Source organism: Pogona vitticeps, chromosome 4 (genome assembly GCF_051106095.1).
Source record: "Pogona vitticeps strain Pit_001003342236 chromosome 4, PviZW2.1, whole genome shotgun sequence".
Lineage (NCBI taxonomy): Eukaryota > Metazoa > Chordata > Lepidosauria > Squamata > Agamidae > Pogona > Pogona vitticeps.
This window is the reverse complement of record NC_135786.1, coordinates 114,781,845-114,809,352: the sequence shown is the minus strand read 5'-3', so window position 1 is coordinate 114,809,352 and position 27,508 is coordinate 114,781,845. Positions and strand designations below refer to the sequence as shown.

At 43.3% G+C, this 27,508-nt stretch overlaps 1 protein-coding gene and 1 long non-coding RNA gene across 2 annotated transcripts in view; one reads left to right on the top strand and one right to left on the bottom strand.

Moving 5' to 3' along the window:
- QSOX1 (quiescin sulfhydryl oxidase 1) overlaps positions 1–21,434 on the bottom strand; it is a 103,932-nt gene extending 82,498 nt beyond the window's left edge. Inside the window, exon 1 of the mRNA XM_020789745.3 lies at positions 21,053–21,434. Within this exon, the coding sequence (XP_020645404.3) occupies positions 21,053–21,350 (298 nt within the window). The 5' untranslated portion in view covers positions 21,351–21,434. The remainder of the gene's footprint in view (positions 1–21,052) is intronic.
- Positions 21,435–21,637: 203 nt separating this feature from the next.
- LOC140706747 (uncharacterized) lies at positions 21,638–27,263 on the top strand. The gene is made up of 2 exons (XR_012086593.2): positions 21,638–24,865; positions 25,334–27,263. It is a non-coding gene; the product is annotated as an uncharacterized LOC140706747 (long non-coding RNA).
- The last annotated feature ends 245 nt before the right edge of the window (positions 27,264–27,508 follow it).

Genomic DNA, 27,508 nt, shown 5'->3' with positions numbered 1-27,508 from the left:
TTATTATTTGATTTTATATTTGGAAGCCGCCTAGAGTGGTCCGGTGGGCCAGATAGGCGGGGTATAAATAAAATAAAATAAAATAAAATAAAATAAAATAAAATAAATAAATAAATAAATAAATAAAACATTTTAAATACTGCTGCTAAAAATTAGTCACGTAGCTTCCCTATGGCGCTATGGCAATTTCTTCCACATATTTAAGGAAAGATTTAAGTTGATGTTTTAAAAGCTGATCTTAGTTTCCTCTTTTTTCTTAACAAAGTATAAAGCAAATCAACTCAACTGACAAAAAAAACCTCTTCAGTCTTCCTTGGTCGGAATTGCCCTCCTTTTTAATAGGGCACTGACAAATCATTTCCTCTGCCCTAGTCTTGCATACTTGAGATACTCTGAGGCTGCTGCTGGTGGCGGCGGCTCTTCTTAGTGCCCAACTAAGTAAGGGCACAAGTTGGAAATGTTATTTTCAAAATGCATTTTAAAATAACCTTGAAGATTTTTCAATGGTTTTTATTTCATGAATTAAGAATTCTTTTGGTTATCAAGGAATGAGCAGTATTTTATGAAATGTGATATAACAGAGCAGAAGCTGATGTTTAAGATTACTTTATGTATGCATGTATGTTTTGGAACTGGGGGTTAATTATGAATATGTTGATGAGAACTGTGATTTCATTGACAAAAAATATTTAAAATACAGTGGTGCCTCGACTTACAAACGTCCTGACATACGACCATTTCGAGTTACAACCAGCTCTGGCCGCAAAATTTTGCTTCTACTTGCAACCAGAGCTTCGAGTTACAACCAGAAAAAGGCGGGGGGGGGAAGGCGGGGAATTCAAATTGGTAACCATTGGGGGCGAAGAGGCTGCTTCTTTCGCCCCAGCGGCTAGATATGGTGTCGGTTTCTGCTTTTTAAAAACTGTTCTGGGTGGGTTTTGCAGTGTGGTTTTGAGGTGGGTGGTGGTGGGATTCTGTTTCTATGCTGTGATGGGTCTTGCAGGGTTCGTTTGGTTTTTGGGTTTTTTTCCCCATTTCCAATGGGTCTTGCAGGGTTTGTTTGCTTTTGGGGGGATTTCTTTCCCATTTCCAATGGGTATTGAAGGGTCTGTTTGCTTTTAGGGTTCCCCCCATTTCCAATGGGTCTTGCAGGGTTTGTTTGCTTTCTACTTTGCTTTTTTGCATTTCTGAAGGGTCTTGCATGGTTTTTTTGCTTTCTGCTTTGCTTCTTTTGCATTTCCGATGGGTCTTGCAGTGGTTTGTGGGTTTTTTGGTGTTTTTTTTCTTAGGTCAGAACGGATTAATTGTGTTTCCAATGGGTCTTGCAGTGTTTTGTTTTTCGTGGGGTTTTTTGGTGATTTTTTTTTCTTCAGCTGGAACAGATTAATTGCATTTTAATACATTCCTATGGGAAGTGATGCTTCGACTTACAACCATTTCGAGTTACGACCGGAGTTCCGGAACCAATTAAGTTCATAAGTCAAGGCACCACTGTAAGTAAAGTATTTAAAATTGAAAAATAGGTAATGTATTCTACCTTGCATCGGAATTAAAAATGCAAATGTGCCTCTTTAGCTACATTCCCTTGAGAGCAACATTCCCTCTGAGCCACGCGAGCTTGCAGCGCTACATCAGGCATGTACAGCCAAGGCAGTATTTCCACCCATTTGCTTCTGATTGTGGCCAAAACCCCATATGCACAGAGTGGAGTTCCCATGCAATGTTCCAGAAAATTAGAGGAAATGTTGATTGAGAATGTGGTCCTCAGGCTGCTGGACAATGAAAACTATGTACCTCATCCCCATGAAGGTTACCCACCATTGTGCTACAGGTATCAGGTGACACCTAGGATTCTGGTGGGGAAAGGCGTAGTGACTGACCTTCCTTTCTCAAAACATTAAACATCATATCCCAGGCTGTGCAACGTAATTGTGGCTGTGTGCACATCCGATTTCCTTCTTGTGCCATACAAATGCTGTAACATAAGCAGAAATGAAAAAGAGTGTTTTATCCCTTGAGTAACAGGGATCAATCTCCCAAACTGAGACTGGTTGTCTTGACCGCATTATGACTGCAGTTTCAGATGCATTGGCTCTCAGTTCCTTCAGGGTCCAAATTAACTGAGTGTTATGTACAATGCAGCAATCAGAATGTTTGACTACAGTTCAGCAGATCTAGGTTCAAGATAGACAACTTTCACAGACTGATTAACCTGGCAAACCATCTTCATGGCCTTTTAAGCTTCAGACAAAAACCTCTTTATGAATATGAGCCTTCAAAACAGTGGCAAGTTTTTAGCTTGATTATAACAATGGTTTGAATGTAATTCATTTTCTACTATTTTATACTCAATTTTAATGTTTTATTTGTCTTTGATCTGCCAGGTAACGTCTGTTATAGGAAAGTTAAAGAAATACATTGACGACCAAATAAAAATGTAAGTAAAGGCATCCGTTAAAAACTATAATGAGAATAAAGACAAAACCATTCATTTGATGGCAAAGTTTGCTATTGTTTGCTTTATTTTAGGATTAACAGCAATCTATGTAACAGGGTTTATTAAAATGAACAGGAAAGGGTTTTGCTATCAGCTTCAACAAAAAGATATGTTGTTTACAAAACGGAAAGCGTAGACAGAAAAACTCAGACTCTGGGGATAATTTCTGACACATGGTGCATGCAGTACTTAGTTGATAGACTTTGCTTCTGTGAGATACAGTGATAGCCACCAAACTGGTTAGATATAAAGACAGGGTGGATTAGGATCACACAAATTCACAGAGGACAAGGATACTAATGATTAATAATTATGGTGGCTATATCTTATCTCCAGTATTAGCAACAGCATGCCTCTGAATACCAAAGGCTAGAGAAACCAGGTGGAAGAATGCTGTTGCAGTCACGTTCTGGCTGTAGACTCTCCAAGGGCCTTGGGTAGCCCTTCAGGGGAACAGAATGCTCCACGAGACAAGTCTTTGGTCTGGTGAACCACAGGTCTCTGTATCTTCTTATTATACCACTTTGAACAAGCTGATTGACTGAAGTTATGTTATTTCCCCTCTACCAGGGAATCAGTTCTGTATATCAACAGTTCTGTTGTGCAGAGATCAGGAATCTTGTTCAGAATTTGAAGATTGGTGCACCAGATTCTTCCAAACCTCACCACACGCATTAGGCTGTTGTAGTAAAAGCAACAGTCTTGCGTCGACCTTAAAGCCTACCACATGTTATTTGTTATAAGCTTTTGTGGACTGTAGCCTATTCCATGTTTTTCTCCTTTCCCCCTTTCTTTTTATTAGCATTCCAGCACTTGTGGGTTTGAAGGTATGTTCAAAAATATAAAGTCTGGAGCAGAGAGGGCATACAGGAACCAAACTGAACTATGCAAGTTGATAAAATGTGTGCAGAACCCCATCATTTGCAAATGTTTCTGCAAAAAGACACATTTTCCCATCCTGCCCCTTGATCAAGAACTGTTGGGTAGCTCAGTGGTTTAGGTACGTATCCAGCTGCAGGGCCAAAGGTTAAGAGTTGGATTCCTCACTGTGCCTCTTTGACAGGGGCTGGACTTGATGACCCCACAGAGTCCCTTCCAGCTCAGCAGTTCTATGATGATGAAGAAGCTTTAGCTAAATTTCAGATTAAGTATAACAATGCCAGAAAGATGGGAGTGCCTGACATGCATCAGACTGAAGTCCACAACAGCTTTTGACCCCAGGCAAGACTTCAGAAATTCTGAAAGGAATCCTGCCTGTCCCCCGCCAGTGAAGCTCTTTCAGGATAGGGAACTGCAGGGGAGACCATCTGCACCCAGCCAAGGTAGCTCGTCTACACCAATAACCCACAATCAACCAAGTGATATGGCTATATAAAGTACAAACTGAAGCCTGTCCGCTTGTCTGAGTGATAAGAAGAGTCAGACTGCTGTTCTGTATACCAGCTGCACATGCCACCTGTCCTACTATCTTGAGCAGAGTATAACAGACCATCATTTAGGGAACAACATTCTTAAAAGTTTGGAACCCAAAACAGCCTTAACAGAGCAATTTATTTATTTAACTTATAAGCCGCCCAGAGACCCTCGGGTAGTGTGGGCGGCATATAAGTTAAATAAATAAATAAATAAATAAATAAATAAATAAATAAATAAATAAGTAAGTAAGTAAGTAAGTAAGTAAGTAAGTAAGTAAGTAAGTAAGTAAGTAAGTAAGTAAGTAAGTAAGTAAGTAAGTAAGTAAGTAAGTAAATAAATAAATAAATAAATTCCGGAACATTTTCAATTTAGCTGTGATGATAAGAGGCCTCTATCTTCTCAAAAGGATACCTTCTCAGAAATAATCAATATTATTTATACAGCTTTCTTGGTGCTCCTGACTAACACTTCTGAGGGCACCTTTGGTGGAAATCAAAGGTGCTTATAAACCAAATGTAGATAAAGGGGATGAAGAGTAGAAGCAGGCAAAAAAAAAAAAAAAAAAAAAACTGGAAAAGGAAAGGAGGATAAGAGATGGCAAAAGCAAGTACATCAACTTTGGCTTTGTTTCTGTTTGAGATGGAGCAAGGAGTCAAGCCAAAGGCTGTGAAAAACAAGCACACGCCATTTCCTCATATGCCACACAGAAAAGAGACAGATGTCAGTGGTCAGGGCAGGAAGGCAACACTTACTTCCTAGTAGATATGCACCTGCCTTTTCATCTTGGCCACTGACTCAGCAGCACCCCAGGCAAACCCTGTCATCTCCATTTCCTAATTTACAACATAAGGCAATCATAATAACCTCTCTTTAATAAAAAGGACTTTGAATCATTCATCTTACCTGTGACTTTCTGAATACAACACCTTACTCATCCTTCCCTGCCTTGTCTTTAACTCAAGGGTTGTAGCCAGTTAAGCAACATCTAACACCCCACCAGTCTTGGGCAGATGTAGATTTCCGGCTCAGAAACTGAACAAGGCCCCCAACATGGTAAAGAGGCAAACCCTTAAAATAGCACTGAAAAAAAGAGAGGCAAGTTTAATAAAAATAACAAAAAACCCATTAAAAGGAAGATCATATTTAGGGATGCAAGAACAGCTTTTCAGGTGAAATCTAAATTATGAAGCACATTAAATGCAGAAAGAACACAGTTTTTCGGTACCTTAATGAGAAACGAAAAGTACAGATTATAACAGCTTCAAGGTGAAATAAAAAGGAAAAGAAGTGTAGTAAGGAAAACATTTTGGCTGAAAAACCTTAGTAAGATGTAAATGCACACTACTGCTTAGATCAGCAACTACTTCATGTCAGAATGCAGGAATCTTTACCTCATGATATAAGATGACTCCACAACCTTACCTCACTGGCTTCTGGTAACAATAAATTGTTAAGCATATATATAATGATTTAGAATATGTGGAGGACTTCCTGCAACAACTATATAATGCAGGCCTGTATTACCATCTCATCATGCAGATGAAAGAGTCGAGGCAAAAGGGGATATAGGCTTGCCTAAGACTAATGAGTCACTCCACGACTGACTCAAGGTCTGACCTGGGAAACCTCCCAGCTCTTGCTCTTGTCACTAACCCTCCCATCAGGAGCCAAGAAAGCCAAACCACGGACAACAAGAACAACTGGCCTGTTTAGCAAAGCAACGAAAGGTAGGCCCTGATCGCTTCTAAGTCTTCATATCACCTCCTCTGAATCCATTTGGCTCTGAAGTGCACTGCTCCTGCTATTCCTGTTTCTTCAGTGGTTGGCACAAGCATCCATATCTGCCAGTCTATCATCCCCATAAACCCCAAGCATTTCCCTCTCCTGTGGACCCAGGTTTCAGGTCAGTCAACGTAGTTTCCTTCCACCGTCTAGCTGAAGGGTCCCGATCCACACTGATCTCAGCTCTGAGCAGGAGTCAGCACAGAGCAGATGGATCACAGAGGATGTATCAAATAAAGAATGAATAATGAATAATGAATGATTTGATGGCATCATTTCCCCCCTCTCTCAGTCATCTAGTAAGTGATCAGGACTGTGGTGACAAAAACAATCTGCTACGATCCATAGACTTCCTTTCCAGTTGCCCCTTCCAATAGCTTCACGCCAGACTGAAGGTTAAGGTCTGAGGGGTTGACTGATGCTTTTGGGCCGAGGGAGTAAGATCTTCTTACTCCTTGCAAAGGGCTCTGTTTCAATATGAGATGCAGACGTGGAACATTGGATTAAGCTCTCATGCAACACTGGAAACATAACACTCATAACGTTCAAGAAGGAAGATGTAGGAATTTGAAAATCTAACAAACAACAACAAAAACAACAAAAACAACAAAATACCCTCCACTAAGGGCTTGCCATCTTCCAAAATGCTCTTCATTCTGAAAGACTAAGAAAAGAAATTACAGTGGTGCCTCGCTTAACGATTACCTCATTAAACAACGAATCCGCTTGACGGTGAGGTTTTTGTGATTGCTTTTGCGATCGCAAAACCACGTTTCAATGGCCAAAAATTGCTTATGATGATCGGTTCACTGCTTCGGGAACCGATTCTTCACATTACAATGATCTGAAAACAGCTGATCATCCCGCTGTGCAAAATGGCTCCCCGCTGTTTTTAGGAGGCATTTTTCGCTTTACAGGCATCGGAAAATGGCCGCCCTATGGAGGATCTTCGCTGGACGATTAGGTATTTAGCCCATTGGAACACATTGAACCATTTTCAATGCATTTCAATTAGTTTTTTATTTTCGCTTGATGAGGATTTCGTTCTACAGCGATTTTGCTGGAACGGATTATCCTCGTCAAGCGAGGTACCACTGTATCACCTATGGAGAGGTTTGGAAAAATGTCACTCAAGTCCTCTGAAAGATTAGAAACTGCTTCTAGCTAGAAATCTTGGAAGATGTCATTCTATGAAGTTAACAAATGGCACTGTTCTTCCTGAAATGTATACTATTTCAGGCCACTAGTGCTGGTGAGGTATGCTTGAATGCTTTCCTGTTTTTTAAAAATGTCCTTTCCCATAAAAAAAACTAGTATGCCAGGATGAAGTCACACAGACTATAATGGAGTAACACTCTCTAGGCAAAGGTTCCCCATGTAACAGGAGGCAGTTGCATCTCTGTTACACCCTTCCTCCAGAATAGACAAGCGCAAGCTTTTGTCTATTCTGTTGTCACAGGAACTCTACAGGGAAAGTCAGGCTGACAGACATTCACTGGGCTAAAAGTAAGCCAGTTGAGACTGGAGTTCCATGAAGATTTAACTTCAGGTCCAACAATACTTTTGGTGCCATACTAGCTCTCTAGCAATGCCATGTACCCAAAGCCACATAACCACAATTATCTCCCTTTGGCAGGCAATATGAAGTGTTTGGACTGGGCAGGCTAGGTATAAACATCAGAAGCCTGGCTATTTAAGCAGCATCTTCTGCTTGCCACATGTGAGGCCTTACCTTTAATCTCCAACTAGAGGTGTATTGCTTGTTGTTTTATTTGTTTACTCCAAATCCCAGACTTCTGGCCCACAAACACATACTTGCAAGCATCTTCATTTCAATAAGCCTGGACAAGGCTGAGGGCTCCTTCAAGGTCTTCTTCTGAGCCTTCATTTCCTGCCTCAATGGTTCCTAGAAAGAAGCTGCCACAATGCTTCTTGAGGGTCTTAGTTCTTAAAGTCTTCAGGAGGTGCCCTTAGCAGAGTACAAAGAGCTATGAGACTACAATCCCCAGGAAGCATCAGGGCAGCTGCCTCCCAGGAAGCACTGCACACCTTTACCTCCAACCTCTAGCATAGCTGGAGTCAGAGATGTTCAAGTCTTAATTCAAACCAGGTCACCCACAGCTTAGAGCAGGTGGTAGGCAAACCACAGCCCTGCGCAACATACACCACCATCCATTTGGGCATTCTCCAAGCCCAAAGGTTCTCTGCCATTACTGTCTCTACCTTGCTTGTTCTCCAATGGATTATTTTAAAAAATTAAATTAAATCAAAGCTACTTCTACAATCAGGGTTGAAGTTGACTATAGCGTGCAAGAAACTTTAGCATCAATCAAGTAGGATCTGGGAAGAAATGTAATTAGCTCAGAAGGGTCAAAATCAGACCAAATAGAAGCAAGGAACTAGCACATAGCAGATGAACATCAAGTTTCATGAGGACCTTTCATAAGAATCTTATCTGGTACTTCAAAAGACTGCAAAGAAACTAGGAAACTCCCTACAAAGAAGAGAACTAGTTGAATGTGTTGTTGCCAACTGTTCAGCTAATTCATGGTTTCTTTATTTCCTCTGAAGATGAGAAATTCTTTCCCAAAATGCATGAGACAGACAACAAAGGAATTAAAATTAAAAATAAGAATGGACACATAACTTCAGTGATGCAAGAGGTATAAGAAAAAATAAGTACAACCAGCACATCAAAGATGAGAGATTTAGGCCACTAGAAGAACACAGATCTGCAGTTTTTGGGGGCATTATATATGTGGGACATAGTCCCCTACCTAATCTGAGAACTGTGGGGTTTTATTTTTAAAAAACGAAAAGCAGGAACACTTTGATCCCAATGACTGAAATGTGACCTTTCTCCTGCACCAAAATCCACAGGACTCAAGATTGTGCTACATTTAATTATTTATGGAACCTTTAACTACAGATTGCAAATGACAACATCTGGAATTCTTAATGCTGAAAGAGACTTCATCTAAGTGAACAAAAAGAAAAAAGAAAAGAAAAGAAACACAAAGAAACAGAGAGTTGTAAACTAGGGCTTCACACAATCCTCATACTAGGTACAAATTTAACATTCAAGAGCTGCAAATAACCAATCCCAAGAAACACTTAACAGGCTTTATCATAGAAGAGAGATTCTCTCCTGGACAACTGCACTGATCACAAATGATGTTTCGAATACTTAAAAATAATTAACTATTTAAAAAGCTGCTGCCCAAACCTTTATAGACAATTTTTAAATGTTTGATATTCTAATTAGTAATTCATCTCCTCTTCCCAGGAGCACAATTTACTAGGAATTCATCCTAATCTCAAGTAGCTGGGCTTATCAAATTCCTTCTTTATCAAAGAAAACTCCCATCTGTCTACTGTCCGTAACAACATGGGCTTCTAAAGGACAAAACGATAGCATATTTGGCAGATAACAAGTGAAATAGCTACAGGAGAGACTTGACTCTCTAGCCTTATCATCTAGTTTGAAAGCAGAAACATACAGAGGATATATAATACTAAAATTATGTTGCCAATTCCAAATGGAAGAGGTTGGAAAGTCTGAACTTAAATGCAAATGTTTAGAAAGCAGTCTATCACTTTTGATGAACGCTAGGTAGCTATTCTAGCTGAACAACTCAACATTCTTGGCTTCAAACTGCCACTATCATCACGTCAGGAAAGCCATAAGAGATATCTGTTCCACGATCCTTCTGTCAAGAAACATCAGAGTGTCTACCCTTCACAGGGCTGTGTGGTAAGTTTTCAGATGAGATACACAGTATTATCACACCCTTTGCAACATCACATAGTATTAAGTCATGCAGACATGTCTTACCATAGAGAACTTACTTCTTCACATCCAAGCAACGGTCAACCTCAGAACCTCAGAATTTTATTTCGGAATGATGACCTGCAGCAATTTTCCACCCTTTCCATAGAATCAACAGTTCTGAACAAAACTGTGACCTAAATGTGAAAGATGGTCGTGGACAGTTTTGCCTATCATGTTCTCCCTTAGATCTGAGAAGCAGGGGAAAAAATCTGGCTCGTTTTCCTGAAGTGACTCATTATGCTTAAAATTTCCTTCGAAACTTCAAAAGGGCAATGTAAGTCAGACCCTTTAGAGCCGGAGCGGCAAGTAGGCAGTCCTTCATTTGTTGGACTGCACCTCCCATATTCCCTTTGCTGGCATAGTCAAATGTTAGCAATGATGAGAGTTGGATTCCAGATACTGTACTTCTGGAAAACAACAAGCTGTCCACCCATTATTTAGACAAAACCAAGCTAGGAAATCCTTGCCCAGAAGACTAAGGGACTTCTTACCGTTTATCAATGAATTAAAGTTAATGAGTTTTGGTCACTGTCTATGCACAAGAGAAAGTGCTAGAAGCATTTGTAATGCAGGGCTCAAAAGAACAGATAAAGTCTTCACTTCCTGCTGTAAACTAGCAGGAGAGCATCACTGTACAACTGCCCCCCCACTCCATATCAGAGGTGGCCACACTTGAGTAGTTGCCGAAGTGATTCAGGAGAATAGGATGAATTAGCAGAAGGACTGCCAGACTACAGTATTTGAAAAGATAACCAAAGTATGATGGACATGAAGACCCATGAAATAATGACTATGGAACCTCAGAATTTTACTTTGGAATGATAAAAAGAAAAAAGAATGGGGTGAAAAGGCAAAAAAAGGGGGGGGAGCAATTATGGCTTATCTTGCAAGCTTCCTGTCATGTTTTAAATATACACATTCTTTCTTAAGGGGAAAAAAGAAGGCAAACAACAGCAAAATCACACTTGATCCATTTACACAGATATTAAGACTGACTAAACTTTCTCTGCCACTGCAACTGCAAGGATCCTGTGAAAAAATATATAATTTACTTATTTTTTATTTTTTCCCTTCCCCCACCCATTTTGGCTCTCCATCACCTGCATTACTTTTAATTCCTCTCATTTATTGGTAATCTGAGTGTTGAGGTATTCTTGGGAATCACCCACATGACATTATGATAATCAATGTAACCATCAACAATTAAAATACAAATTGAGCTTCCACTTTAAGTTCACCAACTTGGCATTTAATACTAATCTTAAATACTGCAGCTAAAGAATAGGATGAATTAGGAAGATCCTGCTGAAAAGTTTTCATCTATAGCTTTTGAAAGAGCTAACTGACAAAGTGCCAACTGGCCACCTGGTCAGGTACAACACAAAGATACACCCCAATTAATCAGATTTACTCATCGTAAGTTACACAACCCTTAAGCAAATATGCCAACAGAATTCCAGCAATGCGATGAAAAGAGCCGAGCAAGGGCAAACATTGGTGGAACATAGGAGAACACTACAGTATGCTGAAAGAACTAGTATGGAACTGTGCATAGCACTATAAGTAGCTTGAGAAGTGAGACATAATTAAGTGGTACAAAGAACTAGCTAAGGAAGCAATCCTGGAAAAACTGAGAGAAGAGCCAGAGTACTATCTACTGATACAATGGATGGAGAGGAATTTGTTTGTTTATTAAAGCTTTATGCCACCTGATTAGTGTGAGATACTATTCTGGGCAGTTAATAGTCAAATAAAAATAGCACAACATAATAATACACAAAGAGAAATGTAATAAAGTAAATCAAATTAATAAACAACATAAGACTAACAAATTGATCAACATAAACAACAGATGGACGGACAACACACTTTGGCGGCATTTATGAGAGGATGCTCTGAAAAGCTTCAATAAAGAGCATTGTCCTCGGCAACCTCTTAAAGGCTAGGAGGAAAGGGACCAGGCACAGCTCAATTGGAAGCTCACTCTGGAGGCATGAAGCCATAACCAAGAAGGCTTGATTTCTGGTGGAAGTCATTCTGGCCTCCTTCGGTACAGCAATATGCAGGAGCATGGCCTGGAAGGATTTGGTGGTGCAGGTAAATGCTCCTGGGGCTAAGTGCTCCAACAGGAATTGTTTTCATGATATTGACTTAACTTTGGCTGTAGCAATCTCCACACCCCCCCCCAAAAAAAACGGTGTTCCTGGGGTGAAACAGGACAGAGAGATCACAAGATTGGCTAAATCCAAGATTGGCTAGATCCCACCCTCCGCTACATCAACCTAGGGATGCTAACTTTAATTCTTCTGCAGAGCAACCAAGGGTAGTGGTGGGAAATAAAAATAGAAGATGAATGAATGGCTGAAAGAAAAAGAGAAAAACACTAGCACCACCTTCCCCAGCTGGTGTGAACTAGCAGGGCTTTGGCCCTGTCAGATCATTGGTCACTCACCTCTGCTCCCAACTGTGATTGCTTTGCCTATCATCACACAACCAGTGTCATTTGGCTACCAAGTTCAAGTGAAACTCTTCACAATTAACTACTAATTTAACTGGGAAGAGCAATGCATTCCAATTCTAAAGGAAGGCAATCTGAGCCATGAAGTCCATCAAACATGAAGTAAGAATACTTAAGAGCCAACACCCATAATGAAGATGTACATTGATGCTTGCCCTACAACAACTCCAAGGGACCCTTAAAGTCATTGGGTAAGTTAGAGCTCTGCTTTTTTGCCCTCTCCAGACCCTCTGATCTTTCTTTCATTTCCAACAGACTTGGCATGAGAAGTAATATGGCAGAACATCAACAACAACACCACACAACACTACACTGCATCTACAGAGTGAGGCCTCAACTCTACATAGGCTATCACAACAAAAATCAGAGAGTCCATCACTGCTGTCATCTTCAAAATTATTTATATATAATCTATTTATAGTGAATATAGATACTATATATATATTATGAACTAATATGTACAAGATTTATTCCATTATATTTATTTTGGATGTAAATTGCACTATTGCCATATTGGATTGCACTAATAAACTCCAAACTACAATGAAATCAGCACTACTTCAGCCAGAACCAGCTTCAAGTCCTGCTGACAGACAAAAAAGGCAGTGAGTAAAAAGTTTGAAATGTGTTCCGCAAAGTGATCAGTATTACAGATGTAATTGATGTATGTATGTAACAACTGCTAAACAAATACATTGCAATTAATAAGACGAAAATAATTTGCTAGCTATGAAAATTCTCTAATAGAAAGTTAACATTGTGATAAAACAGTCTCATAAAAATGCAGTCTTGATACTAGTAGTGCAATACTTGATATTAGTAGTGCAAGTTTTAATTGCAGCATCAGTCCACAAGAGAATCATCTTATTCAGAGTTAAGTGAGGTACAAATGGAATTAATTAAATTTAATGAACTGAATCAATTCTTCCTGCCTCAAGATACAAGTAGGTTCATTTCTATTCTTGTTCAAAACAAGATTTCAAGATGAGAAGCCTAACAAAATATGACTCAAGCGGAGAACAGCAGCCCAGCTGTCAGCCCTAGGTTTAACAGAAGCACCAGGTATAGTAGCAAAAATAGCTGAGGGACAAGAGACAGAACAGAACAAGAAAGAAAGCCATTAGAGACAATTTATTTTCAAAACTGGTCTGGCAGTAAATATATTGTGAAGTTTCCACAACCTGAAGAAGTTCATTTTTGGCTGCTACTCTCAGAATACCTCTAGTCAATTTATTTATTTATTCTGGTATGGCTTCAATTAGTGCACAGCAATATTCTTGGCACTTTACATAAAAACAGTGCAATATCTAAAACAATGAACAAATAGTTAACACAATATGGAAGGTGTAGTACAAAAAGTAAATCTTTTAAGTCCTGAAAGTTTTCGTTATGTACATACATGCACCTCATCTTGGAACTCAAATATGGTTCTTTAGGTAAAGTTCTTTTTCTCTGGGGAGGAAAACAACAACAACAGAATCCCATAGCATCTTTAAAACTAACAAGTTCAATTGTGACCTAATAATCCTTTATAGGCTGCATTACGGAGAAGTCCTCTGAGTGAGCTGCAGAAAACACTGCTTCCCAAGCTTGAGCTTCCGACAGGCAGGATGCAATAATTTTTTTAATCAAAGTTAACTGGAAGCATGAGGGAGAATGCTATCCCTTATCCATGCACACACAGATGTACACAAAAATAAGCACACAGTGGTACAAGCACATCCAGAGAGGATTTTAAAATTTTTATTTTCACTTGTAGCTGATCCAGGAAGTCCCATACTGGCCTTACATCACTTTGGTCTAAAGAGGAATGACATATATCTAGATAATATTCTAAGAAATATTTCTAACAGCACAGCTTGGTTATCCAGAAACACATGATCAGTTTCATCTGGATTTACTCCCTTAGTCAGTACATTTATAACTGCAAGGTAAAAGATGGAAAATGATCATTATTTATTATTTGCAACTATATTCCAAAGTTCTTTCACTGATCTCCTGAATCCCAAGTAGCAGTCCTGTTTATAAAACACAAATACATGAGTGAAGAGGTGATGCTACAATGTTGTTGAAAAACATGAGCTTAACAAGAGCAGGTCTTTAAATCAGTGGTTTTCAACCTTGAGTCCCCAGGTGTTCTTGGACTAAAACTGTCAGAAGCCTTCACCACTAGCTGTGCTGGCCAGGATTTCTGGGAATTGTAGTCCAAGAGCATCAGGGGACTCAAAGTTGGGAATCCCTATTTTAAAGGATTACTCCAGAACAGTGGCACTCAATCCTTGACACCTGAGAATCAGTATTCCATTGAGTTTCAACTGAGTGGAAAATTCCAACATCACAGTAACATTGAATCCTACCACTAGAACAAACGTCATTGTACAAGTGAAGGGTTGGTTTTCTTCTACGAATCACTATTTCTGCAATAGCAATGCTTGTGCAAGCAGCACAATCTCACATTAGTACACCAACAGGATTTTCCACTCAACAGAAGCTTAGCAGGACACTAGCTCAGATCTTCAGGATTTTAATTCCCAGAAATCCTACCTTACACGGTCAAACAGCAGGGATTCAAAAAAATCTGGGTGGTCAAAGGTTGAGAAATACTGCTCCAGAAGGTTTGGAATACTGTACTCCAATAGCATTTGCTGTTTAGTTGGTTCAAATAGGTTGAGTTGGTTCAAAAGCTTGACATGGCTAACCCTACAAAGCTTGCATTCATCCCATGTGCAGAAGCAATTTAATCTTAGTTTGTACCCACAAAAACACTGCAGATTCTGTCACACAAACTCCCGTGCACAAAGTCCACATACAGGCTGCCTACTGCACCATTTTTACATGTAGACTGAATGGCTGAGAAGAAGGAGACAAACATGGTAGATAAAATGCTCCCAACTGCATCCAAAAATGCTGCACTTCACATACATCTTCAGCTTCAGTGAAGGTCTATATTCTGGTCCAAAGAACGGTAAATCTCTTGCCTTCCTGAATTAAAGGCACATAATAATAAATTTACATTTTCACTTGTAGGGCTGCATTTATTTTTAAATTTTTAGTAACATAAAAGATAGCAGTGCTGTTTAAAAAATCTGCAAAGGAAATTACAGAGCCAAAATGCCCCCTCTTTCAAAATCATAAGCTTTATGATGATGAAAAACTAATACTCCTCTTGCTGTTTAAAGTACTCTATGCTTAAAGGAGATGGAATGCTGTCTAACATTAACAGATTTGAAGCCTTAATAATGCAATTCTATGAAGACTTGCTCAAAAGTAAGCCTGGCTCATTTCAGTGAAATTTCCTCCAAGATAACAGCCACACTAGATGCTGTTCCACGTCCTCCATGCAAAGCACGCTACCATAGTCTCTCAAGACTCAAGGATGCCTACACAAACACATATAATACAAAACAGAAATCAGCAACATCCGCTATATGTTGTTATATACACTGCAAGTCCCAATATTTCTCACAGCTGGTATCTGACAGCAGCTAGACTAATTGGGGCTGATGGGAGCTATAATCCAGCTGGAGAGCAACACTTTAGCCACCTCAGGATAGAATTTCTCAGTCTATCAAGCAAACTTTACTAAACATCTTGGAAAAACTAGTTCTTTAATAAAGTAATAGAAACCTGCATATATCACTGAAATCCAGGACAGAAGAGAAGCCCAATAAGCAGATACCAACCCACTGCAGGGAGAAAAAGAGTCAATTCCCCACTCCCAGGATTAAAGAAGGCAAGATCGAAAATTTTCAAAATACTAAAGCTTTAGAACAGTGTAAAGTCTGATTAGACAAGACAAGGTGATTGGTTACCACTCTCAACCACAGCTTGCTTTATCTCCCACCTATAGAAAGCAGAGAACCAGATGGGACAACTAGGGCCCTCCAGATGAGTGATCCCATCAATTCCAGGTATCACAGCTAAGGATAAAGATTCACCAGGTGCTACAGGTCAAAAGTAGCCAGAGGCCACAGTTACCTAACCATGCTGCAGTTCTGGAATGGAACTTAGGGAAGAGGTAGAATCTGATCACAAGTTGATTATATTAACTGACAGACTGACTGATTTAATTTCTCAGACAAACTAATCAATCTCTCTGGGCACCACACTAGATAATCAGATGGCAGTTACAGTCACACGCCATCAAGTCATCCAGCTTACTGCAACTCTACCCAGGGTCTTCCAGGTGTAAAACACGCTGAAGTGGTTCACCATTCCTTCTTCTGAGGGTACCCTGGGACTGTGGAGCTTGCCCAAGGCCACACAGGCTGGTTCTTAACCCTAGAGGGATGGTAGGAAACCAAACTTCTGACCTTTGGCTTCACACCAGGTACCAAATCGCTAAGTTATCCAACCAGTCAGATAGTACCAGACCGAACCAATGAATGCATTATTGCACAACAGAAAAAGCCACATGCAATGATACAAACGCATGCATACACACAGACACAGGCCAAACTAAGAAAACGTATTATGCCCATTTGCAAACCGTATCACAAGGCAGCCAGAGGCACATACTTCCTATCCACATTGTACACTGCTGCCCAGAGTCATACTGAATGCCTCATGCTACACTTTTGCAATCACTTTCCTGAGAATAAGTCCCACCGAACTTGAGGTTCAGCAGACTACAGGCCTTAAAGCCAGAGGCCATGCTACCTACCTATACCAATTTGGAAAGTCTCAACTAAAGCACAATCAGGAGTGACCAAACAGACTGAGGAAGGTGAGGGAAGGTGATGTAAAAATGGAGATATTAGTAACAATCCACTGTTTGTGTTAAATTTCAATAGACACTCAGTAAGCCACCAACAATAACTTAGTGAGCATTCTATTCTATATTGTTTAAACCCATCAATAACACTCAAATTAATCATATAGGAAATTTTAAAGTAATGAGATGCCTGAAACTGGAAATCAGAAGAGATTGGGGGGGGCCAAAATTCTGAGCAAGTTACTTTCTTTACTGATTCACTTTATTAAATATGCACCGCTGATTCATTTCACATGAGACAAATACAGTATAACAGTGGGAGGAGGGCACTCTTGCTGCTGTTTGCAGCTTCACTTTATTGAGACAATATTATGGCCACTCTGTACGTTCTGTCTTTAGAATGTATTAAATAGTAGAGGAGTACAAATCACCAGACGTCTTCCTGTTTACACCACAATGAAACCACAGCTGTGCAAGAATACTAGTGTGGTGAGGGTGCAAGTGAATTTCTAGTAAATTGTACCATGGGACAAAGAAATACACACATGTTTTCATGTCACAATGAGTTCCTGATCTGTGACAGCTTTTAAGGCACGTATTTGTATCTTAATAAGCAAGAATATCACACAAGGAAATCCAATAAATTTATTTATGGGAAGTGAGAGCTTGATCATATGGGCATCTGCCCTGCTGTTTGGTCTGCTTCAGGGATGGCTTTGCTGCCTCTTTCCAGCAATCACATGATTGTGATTCTAGGGCAAACCAAACTGTCTCGAGAGCAATCATACCTGCACCTTTTTAAGCCCATCCGGCGTTTCTTTTTTGTGCAGGTAGGACTGCTCTGGTCTGGCCCATTTCCAGCATGTATGGTCACTGGGAATGGGCCAAAAGTGTGCCTTCCGGACTTTCAAGGCTCCTTCCAGTTTAAATTTTTTATACCATGAAGTGGCTTAAAAAGCAAGCCACTTTGTGATAGCCTACCAGAGTGTTTAAAAAAATTCACTTCCCCTGGCCCTCTGCCAAGGAGCAGAATTGTTCAATTTGCTGATATCCTGAAGTGGCTTGCTTATTAATCCACTTTACGATATTGGAAAGATCATTATCAAACATGTGTTGTGTTGGAAAAGGGCTATGCAATCACCCTGGCTTCTCCTTCCTTCAATTACCTTGCCTGTAGAGAACCCTGGTCAGCAGGGCCGGACTGGGACCAAAAATCGGCCCTGGCATTTAGAGCGCACAGGCCCACCGGCTGTGGGGACACAGGCCCACCTGGCTTTGGGCCAGGATTGGCCCTATGGACCCCTGAAATGCACCGGGGGGATTTTGAGTGAGGTGCTCTCGCCATCAGCCTGGCCTACCTCACAGGGCTGTAGGGAGGAGGATAAAACTTGGGAGGGAGCCGAGGATATGAACGAAACGAATAAACAGAACCTCTCTGTGCAAGAGGAGTGTATCTTTTCTGCCGCAGCGCATCCTAAGGAGCAGGATAAGAAGGCAACTCGTATCTAAAGCGGGGTTGTGACATTCTCAGGGGACGGTGAAACAAAGACAGCGTAGCCCAGCTCTGATAAGGAAATTTTCACTTAAAAAAAAAAACTGGCCAGGAAAGTTGATCTTCCCGGGACCAGGTCAGGATCCCTCCGGTCGAGGCTGGGCTTGCCGATGAAACTTCAGCCCAGCCTCATCAGAGGGGCTTTCCTGGGAGGCAGCGTGGCCACCCCTGCCCGGGAGGAGAGGCTTTCTCGGCTTCCAGTTTCCGATCGGACCTCCTCACCTCTTCCAGTCCCCCCCTCCGCTCTTTTCCCCGTCCTCGCCCCCTTCCTCCTCCTCCTCCCCTCTCCGGGCCCCCCCGGCTTTCCCTCCTCGCCCGCCTGCCCAGGGAAGGCCGGCCGAGGCGCCCGCTCCCCGAGCGGTGTGCTTCCCTTTGGAGAGGCCAAGGGCGCCCGGCGAAGGCGACGCGCCCGGGCACCGTGCGCTCTCGGCCACCTGGGTGCCCGGGCAGCGGGCCAGGCCGGGCCGGGGCGGGCGGGCGGTGGGGGAGGATCCGAGGCGAGGCTGCCTCCTCCTCCTCCTGCCGCTGCTCCTGCTCCGCCCTCCGGCCCTCCCCGGCCCCGGCGCGCCAGGGCGAGGAAGCGAGCGAGCGGGGTGGGGGATGCGCCGGCCAGACCCTCCGGCTGGCCACCAGCACCAGCCGCGGCCCGAGAGCAGCTGGTGGGCAGGCAGGACCGGGAAGCTGCGGCGTCTTGGCTGCCCGCGCTAGCCTCGAACAAAGCGCGCAGCCGCCGCCAGCTCCGCGGGCGTGGGAGACGGAGCGGCCGCGTCCCCATGGCCGCCGCCTCTGCCGCCCGGAGCCCGCCTTCGCCGCTGCGCTAGGAGCCGGGCCTCGGCGTTGCCCCCCCTCGGGCGCGGGTGCGCTCTTGGGCCGGGTGGGGAGCTTGGGGGGGACGCCCCAGCTGGAGGGGCGGGAGGAGGAGGAAGGAGGAGGAAGAGGAGGAGGCAAGGCAAGGCAAGGCAAGGGGGCGGGGAGGGAAGGCTCCCTTTCGCTCTCTCGCTCGCTCGCTCTCTTTTGGGGAGGGGGGCTCAGCCTGGCCCTGCGCTGAGGCAAGAACCGGCCCTTCTGACCATCGGCCCTTCTGGCATTTGCCAGAATTGCCAGATGGCCAGTCCGGCCCTGCTGGTCAGGGATCTGTCTTTTGCTCACACAGCCTTGTAAAGTACAGTTTTACATGTAAAAATAATTATTTCGGCCTCATGTTCACATGCTTTTACACTCTTCTTTCACTTCTAAATATATAGCTCTTGCGCTGCACTGTATTAACAACTGCCCAGTAGTATCTTCTTTAAATCAGTTACTGCAGTTACAACTACAACCCAGTTGTACTTGTAGCCAGGAACAGCGAAAGCAGTTCCGGCTTCTTTGGAAGCCACTAACCATAGTTTCCAAGTTTGGATGTAATGGAAAACTGGTGTGATTAACTCGTTTATTTCTTTGCTCCAATGAAGGGAAAAGTTAAGTGAATCCACATCAGTAAATGAATATCATCATGTCTCCATTTAGTAAAATAACATTTAGCCTTGATATCTGGATGTGGACTTGTCAATGAGTAAAGAAGCACAATTTTAAAAAGTGGAAAGGGATATGTGTATATAAGTATACACACACACGGTCATATACAGGCAAGTGAATTTCACATAACATCTGACAAGACAGCAGATGATAGAGAAAAGACATTCGTACACTGAGGGTCAGTGAAGTAAGAAGCTATGGGTTTATGACTACAACATGTATATTTTGAGAGTGGGGGGGAAGAAAAGGGTTGTAGGCAAACATTTCCAGTATCCTTGGTCATACATATACTCCAGTAAGGCTGGGGGCGTGAATGGGATTACAATGGATGAAATGAGTTGACATTGTGTTACTTTTTAGCATTAGAAAGTGGTGTGGACTTTTGCTTAGATAGGATTGATCTCCTTCCCCCTAAAAAACAAAGGCCAAGGTTTCCTTGACTGAGGACCAATGTACTTTTCTGCTCAGTGTACACTGAAAAACAGAAGGTCTGTACTTTTTAGAAGAGTCCAGTCCAAACATATTTCTGGTTTCATCCCTGAGAGGGTGGATGGAGAGAAGGGAGGGAAAAAACAGAACAGGAAGAAAGACTAAGGGCTGCAATTCTTATGCAAATAGTCTGGAAGGAATCCCCACTGAACACAAGGGGACTTTCTACCCAGAAAACATATAGTACAGGATTGAGCAGCAAGAGGCAAAAATAACACTGGGGTCCTGAGGCCAAGGCCAAAGGCACAGATTTTCTTAAGAAAAGAGGCAAGCAGATTTCTTTGTGATCCAAACTGACAGCAAAGAGCTGGCATCCCCGGTCCATGAGGGAGAGCGAGACAGGGAAAATGTACTCAACTCTCCCAGCAGACGCTGCAGACCTCTACTGATTCGCGAATATGTATAGGGTGTGTGTAGGGCGAGGGGGTACCCAGTCTCTTTAATCAGGAATTAATTTGGGGGATCGCATCTAGACACAGGATATTTGTATTCATATCTTCAGAGGTAGGAATACGAATATCCAATGTCTCTCCCTTGTTTACTCCCAGACAAATCCGAGAGTCGGGGACCACACGAAGCCGCGATCAAACAACGGAGCGCCTCGGCGATCGCGCGGAGTTTCTGCCCTCCGCTCGCCTCCTTCCTCCCCGTTCCCTAAGCTGGGCAACACACCCGGCCGGCCCTTGAAGCCCAGGCTCGACTCCCCAGCCGGCTCGCCTTCCCAACCTGGCGCTTACCCTGGATGTCGCCGGCCAGCTCCTTCCAGGTGGGGGCAAACCGGATGCAGTGGCCGCACCAGGAGGCGTAAAACTCGACCACCCAGGCGCTGCTGGAATTGAAGACGCTCCGCTCCACCGTGTCCGCCGCCAGCAGCACCAGCGGGTCCTCGGGCGAGTAGAGGCCGACGCTCAACGCCCCGGGCAGCAGCAGCAGCACCAGCACCAGCAGCTGGAGCAGGACGGAGGGGCCGAGGGAAGCGCGGGCGGGAGGCCCCTGCGGCCCCGACCGGGCCCTGGGCGGGAGACCCCTTGCCATGTCGAGCAGCGAGACCGGAGCCGCCGCGGGGAGAGGAAAAGGAAGCGGCGCGCAGCGAGGGGCACGTCCACTGCTCGGGGTCCGGCCGAGGCGTCCCTCTACCCGACGGGGCGGGAGGAGCCTGGGCGGAGCGTGCCATGCAAGCCCCGCCTACCCCCCCCAAACGCCTGGGGGAAAAAAAGACCCGCCTCCTCGCGTGCCACGTGCTACTGGGGGCGGAGCTGTCCCGGAGGCGCAGCGATTGGCAGGCACAGGTGGCCCCGCCCTTGTTCCGGGGAGGGGGGGGACGCGAGCGCTCGCGACCTTCTCGCAAGGCCGAGAGGGAGTGACGTCATAGTAAGCGACTGTCCGCAGCCGCGAGCGGGACCGGCTGGGGAGAGGAAATGGAAGCGGAAAGAAGGCAGAGCTGGCGGTCGGGAGATCTTGTTCGGTGCTGCTGCTGCACCGTTACTTGTAATTCGCCATAAGGATCGTTTCCCCCCCCCCGTTACTTCCGACGTAGGTGGACCTCGCCAGGGCTTTCTAAGTGTTGCAAAGTGCCCCTCCCTCCGGGGCAGCCGTGAGGCCTCCCGGGCGGCCAGGCAGGGCGGGCTCAGCTGCCCTTCTCCCAGGAGGAAGCGCAGTGGGGTTGAAACCCCCCCCGGCCCCAGGCTCTGCCGCGACGCGCTTCAACCCCACCACTTTCTGCAGAGCCTCGCAATGTGACTGCGGACTTCAGAGGAGCTGGTGCCAGAATGCAGTCTGTTGACGAGAACCGCAGCCTCCGCGCACACGTTACAATTTACCTGTAAATATTCTCAGTCACCCAGGTGTGTGGCTCTCTGGAACTTGAGTCATGGCAACTGGACTTCTTTCTTGTTAGGTCGAAAGGTTTTGTTACTCATTCTAATACTGTAGCTTCTTCAGTCTGAGGAGAGTTGGTAAAAGATTCCTGATATACATCCTCCAGGTTGGTTTCACTCCCCCCCCCCGTCAGACGTCACAATTTTAAATTCCAATTTACTACCAGTTTTTTAAGTAGAAGGAATGGACAAGCACCCCAACCTTTTTCACCCCGTGGACCAGCTGTAGAAGATGGGGCACCCCTGCGCTTGTGCACGTGCGCAAAAGAGCACACACACACAGATGGTGGTGTGGCACTTTTGTGGGCATGCTCATGCTTGTATGCATGTGCAAAGGGTGCATGTTGTGTGGCACTCACAGGTGCATTGGAGTGTGCATGCATGCACAAATCAGCTATATCAGGTGAGTGTGTGCGGGGGAGGAGGTCTGTTTCTGCCGCCTGGTCCAGCTCAGGCCACAGACCAGCACTGGGCTGGGGACCAGGGGCTGGGGACCTCTGCTTTAGAGCAACAGGAGGGGGCAAGAACCTCACAACAAACAGGACAATTGTTTCTGATATGATTCCTCTGCATATTCTTGCCACCTCTTCTTGATGTCTTCTGCTTCTGTAAGATCCCTACCATTTTTGTCCTTTATCATTTCCATCTTTGCACAAAATGTTCCTTTAATATCTCCAATTTTCTGAACAGATCTCTGGCTTTTTCCTTTCTATTATTTTCCTCTATATCTTTGCACTGTTTATATAAGAAGGCCCTCTTGTCTCTCCTTGCAATTCTTTGGAAGTCAGCATTCAATTTTCTGTAACTTTCCCTATCTCCCTTGCATTTTGTTTCCCTTCTCTGTAAGGCCTCTTTGGACAGCCACTTTGCTTTCTTGCTTTTTCTTTTCTTTGGGATGGTTTTTGTTGCTGCCTCCTGTACAATGTTACGAACCTCCATCCATAGTTTTTCAGGCACTCTGTCCACCAAATCTAGTTCCTTAAATCTGTTCTTCACTTCCACTGTGTATTCAAAAGGGAATTGGTTTAGAATGTACCTGACTAGCCCAGTGGTTTTCCCCTACTTTCTTCATTTTAAGTTTGAATTTTGCTATAAGAAGCTGATGATCAGAGCCACAATCAGCTCCATGTCTTGCTTTTGCTGACTGTATAGAGTTTCTCCATTTTTGGCTGCAGAGAATATAATCAATCTGATTTCAGTATTGCCCATTTAGTGATGTCCATGTATAGAGTCGCCTCTTGTGTTGTTGGAAAAGAGTGTTTGTGATGACCAGCTTGTTCTCTTGACAAAACTCTTATTAGCTTTTGCCCTGCTTCATTTTGAACTCCAAGGCCAAACTTTCCTGTTGTTCCTTTTATCTCTTGAATCCCTACTTTAGCATTCCAGTCTCCTATAATGAGAAGAACATCTTTCTTTGGTGTCAGTTCTAGAAGGTGTTGTAGATCTTCATAGAATTGGTCAATTTCAGCCTCTTCAGCATCAGTGGTTGATGCATAAACTTGGATTACTATGATGTTGAAAGGTCTGCATTGGATTCGTATTGAAATCATTCTATCATTTTGAGATTGTATCCCAGTACAATCTCAAAAAATTTTACTGGGATACGATCTCAAAATTGTATCCCAGCACAATTTTCCCGCTCTTTTGTTGACTATGCGGGCTACTCCATTTCTTCTACGAGATTCTTGCCCACAATAGTAGATATGGTAATCGTCTGAATTGAATTCGCCCATTCCCATCCATTTTAGTTCACTGACGCCCAGGATGACAATGTTTATTCTTGCCATCTCCTGTTTGACCACATCCAGCTTACCAAGGTTCATAGATGTTACATTCCAGGTTCCTATGCAATATTTTTCCTTGCAGTATCGGACTTTTCTTTCACTTCCAGGCGCATCCAGAGCTGAGCGTCCTTTCGGCTTTGGCGCAACCACTTCATTAGCTCTGGATCTATTTGTACTTGTCCTCCGCTCTTCCTCAGTAGCATGCTGAATGCCTTCTGACCTGAGCAGCTCATCTTCCTGGAGTCATATCTTTTAGCCTTTTGTTTCTGTTCATGGAGTTTTCTTGGCAAAGATACTGTAGTGGCTTGCCAGTTCCTCCTCCAGGTGGATTGCGTTTAGTCAGAACTCTCCACTATGACCTGCCCATCTTGGTTGTCCCTGCCCAGCATAGCCCATAGCTTCTCTGAATTACTCAAGCCCCTTCGCCACGATGAGGCAGCAATCCATGGAGGGGGTACAGGACAATATTGAAGCAGGCCTTCCCTCCAGACAATTCCTGATGCCGTCTTCTCTCCCTCTCCTATTGTTTCCTCCCATCTTGTCTAATGTTTCTTCTATGTAAAAATTGTTTTTATATTTACCTTTTGTGCTATTTTATGTTGTTAGCCACCTGGAGTGGTCTTAACCAACCAGATAGGCGGGATATAAATAAAATAAAATAAAATAAAATAAATAAATATTGGATGGTAAATATAGAAATCAAATAGACTATGTAATTGAAAACAGGGGGTGGAGAAGCTATTTTCTTTCTGCCAAAATAGTACCAGGAACAGGTGGCAACCCCTCTCCATGAAGAGAACAGACCAGTAGAAATGATGCACCTTAACCCTGATGGGAGGCCTTGGGAGTATATCTGGCAAATCTAGCTGGTGACCCTGTCAAAGCCCAGGTCGATAGATGATATGCTGAGACAACCAGGGTGATTAACATGATCGCTCCCAATTGCCCTCTCCATTTCAGAGCTTGTCCTGCTCCCTGGTTTACCGAGGAGTTTCAGGCTATGAAGGTAGGAGATGGGTAGAGAGCAGGTGGAGAAAGGACCAATCAGGTCAAAATCTAGCTACAGTTAAGACCCTGACCAGGAAATATGCCAACACCTTAAGATTGACGAAAAAGTCCTTTAATATTAAGATCACTGATGATGCCACAAAGCATCAAGCAGAATTCTTCAGGACATTTCACAACCTCACCAAACCTGGTGATTTTTCATGCTCTGCAGGCAAGCCATATTCCCCAAGTTGAGAAATGGGATATAAATTTTTGATATTTCAGTCTTTGTTCATTGTGTCTCTCAACTTCAGAAGGAAGAAGAAATGCTCTACAGCAGAAGTCTCCCCACCTGTTGGTTTAAAAAGAGGTCCGTTAGGGGAAGGGTGGCAATTACTGGGAATAAGTGAGACTGAGACAAAACCTCTGAAGCCTCATTTCTATATACAGTAACAGTGAACTCAGTCCTCTCAGCACCAATCCATATGTAGCCAAAACAGCGTCATTCACACAAACAAGGAGACGAAAAAGCCCCAAAGTTTGCAGAAAGAAAGCAATCTAGAGGAAGTGAAACCCTAAAGAAGCAATGAAAACCACCAACACAAGCAAGCGGGGACTGAGGATGCTTGGTGAGCACAGAATACTGGCTGCGGGGGGGGGGGGTGCGCAAAGTTTTCCACGGTCTTTGTATGAAAACAGGTAGCCTTACTCACCTGGTAATACTGCTATGACTTTCTATAGTGACCCTTTACCACACTACAGAAAGATAGAGGACTTCTTGCATGGAATATCTGTGGATTTAATCAATTAAAATCCAAGGGCTACCTCCCCCTTCTTAAATGGCAGAATATGATTTGCACATAGAACTGGCAGGATCTTAGGAGCAGGATTGATTTATCTATGAAGAAATTAAGCTTTATTACTCATAAAAGAAAGTAATGGAATGCATGCTAAGAATCATAGTAAGACAGAATATAACCATAGAATTCATTTATTGGGCATTATATGGGAAAACATGGGCAAGCATCTTCTGAGTACCCAACAGAGCACTAATAAAGAAACATAACGTTTCAACTTAAATACATCTCTACATTACTCACAAAATGAGGCTTCTCCTAGTTCCCGTGGTCTGCCACCATGGCTTTAGCAAAGACTTAACTGTCTGCAAGTCCAGGTTTTTCCAGGCTACGACAGAGGACGAGATGGTTGGACAGTGTCATTGAAGCAACCAACATGAATTTGACAACTCCGGGAGGCAGTGGAAGATAGGAGGGCCTGGCGTGCTCTGGTCCATGGGGTCACGATGAGTCGGACACGACTAAACAACGACTAATTTAAAGAAATTGGTTCACCAATACCTGTGTGATCAGTATCACTGACATTATTGGCTTACACCAGCCTTATAACAAGGGAACTGTCCCTCTTTAGCTAAAGGACTCAAATATGCACAGGAGCAATGTTGAGTCTGAGACACATGAAGAATGGTGCTTCTCAAACTCAGATAATTTTATTGACAAAAAACATCCCTTGATGTTCAATAGTCAGTCAGAGACTATAAATGTTAATGAACAACTTTTTCAGTATCCAATTAAGTCCATACTGAAACTTGATACTGTGAACTGGAGGATAAAACACGAGAGCTGTCCCCTCACACATCTATAGATGAGGAAAAGGATAGAGAGGATGGAGATAGAGAGGTAACAAACGCTACGGAAAAGGTGAAGAAACTGAAGGCGAGAGAAAGGGGGAGGAGTTAGGAAAGACAGTGAGAAAGGAAACATGTTTTCTTGAGGACAGAGGAGGGGGAGAAGTCTGGGGAAACAAGAAAGGTGGTAGTTTTGGAAGATGAATGGGAGGAGGAAGCAGGAGGACTAAAGGAAGATACCTCAGAAGGGAGAAATAAGAGATGGAAGTTGAGAGAATAAAGAAGGAGATAGAAAAGAGAGGGATGTGAAATTGTCAATAGAAGGATTAGGACCCGAAGAATGGACCATACCTCGAGGGCAGGGTCCCTGGAGAAAGGTAATCCGGCCAGGACCTCTCCAACCAAACGAGAAGCCACCCGAGAGAGACTGGTCTCGTCATCTCTGCTGCAAGATGATACGTGCAGTGAGGAGCAGCTGTGAGAAAGCCAACCGACCAAGAGCGATTCGGACATGCTTCCCATTAAGGAACGAAAGTTATGAAGAGACTTTACCGTTATTATGGACTTTCCTGTTGGTGTTGGTCTTGTTGACCCGACAGAGGTTATTGTTGAGAAACCTAAGAGTTCTATTAATAAAGAGTTTGTTGTTAAAGAATCTCTCTTGTCGTTTCCTGCCAAATCTAAGGAACTGTCAGACTCTGACAAGGAACCCTATCACAGATGCCAGAAATGCATTCATCTGAAAGTCATGCTCAGAAGGCATGTCAACTGATTCAAGAATGACAAAGAGGCAGAATGTGGTGAATAGGCATAGAACAGCTTGAGCATAGGTGATAAAAGATACAAACCAATATTGATGTTTTTGTAACTGAGGTAAACCTTCGAACCAGATTTTAGGTT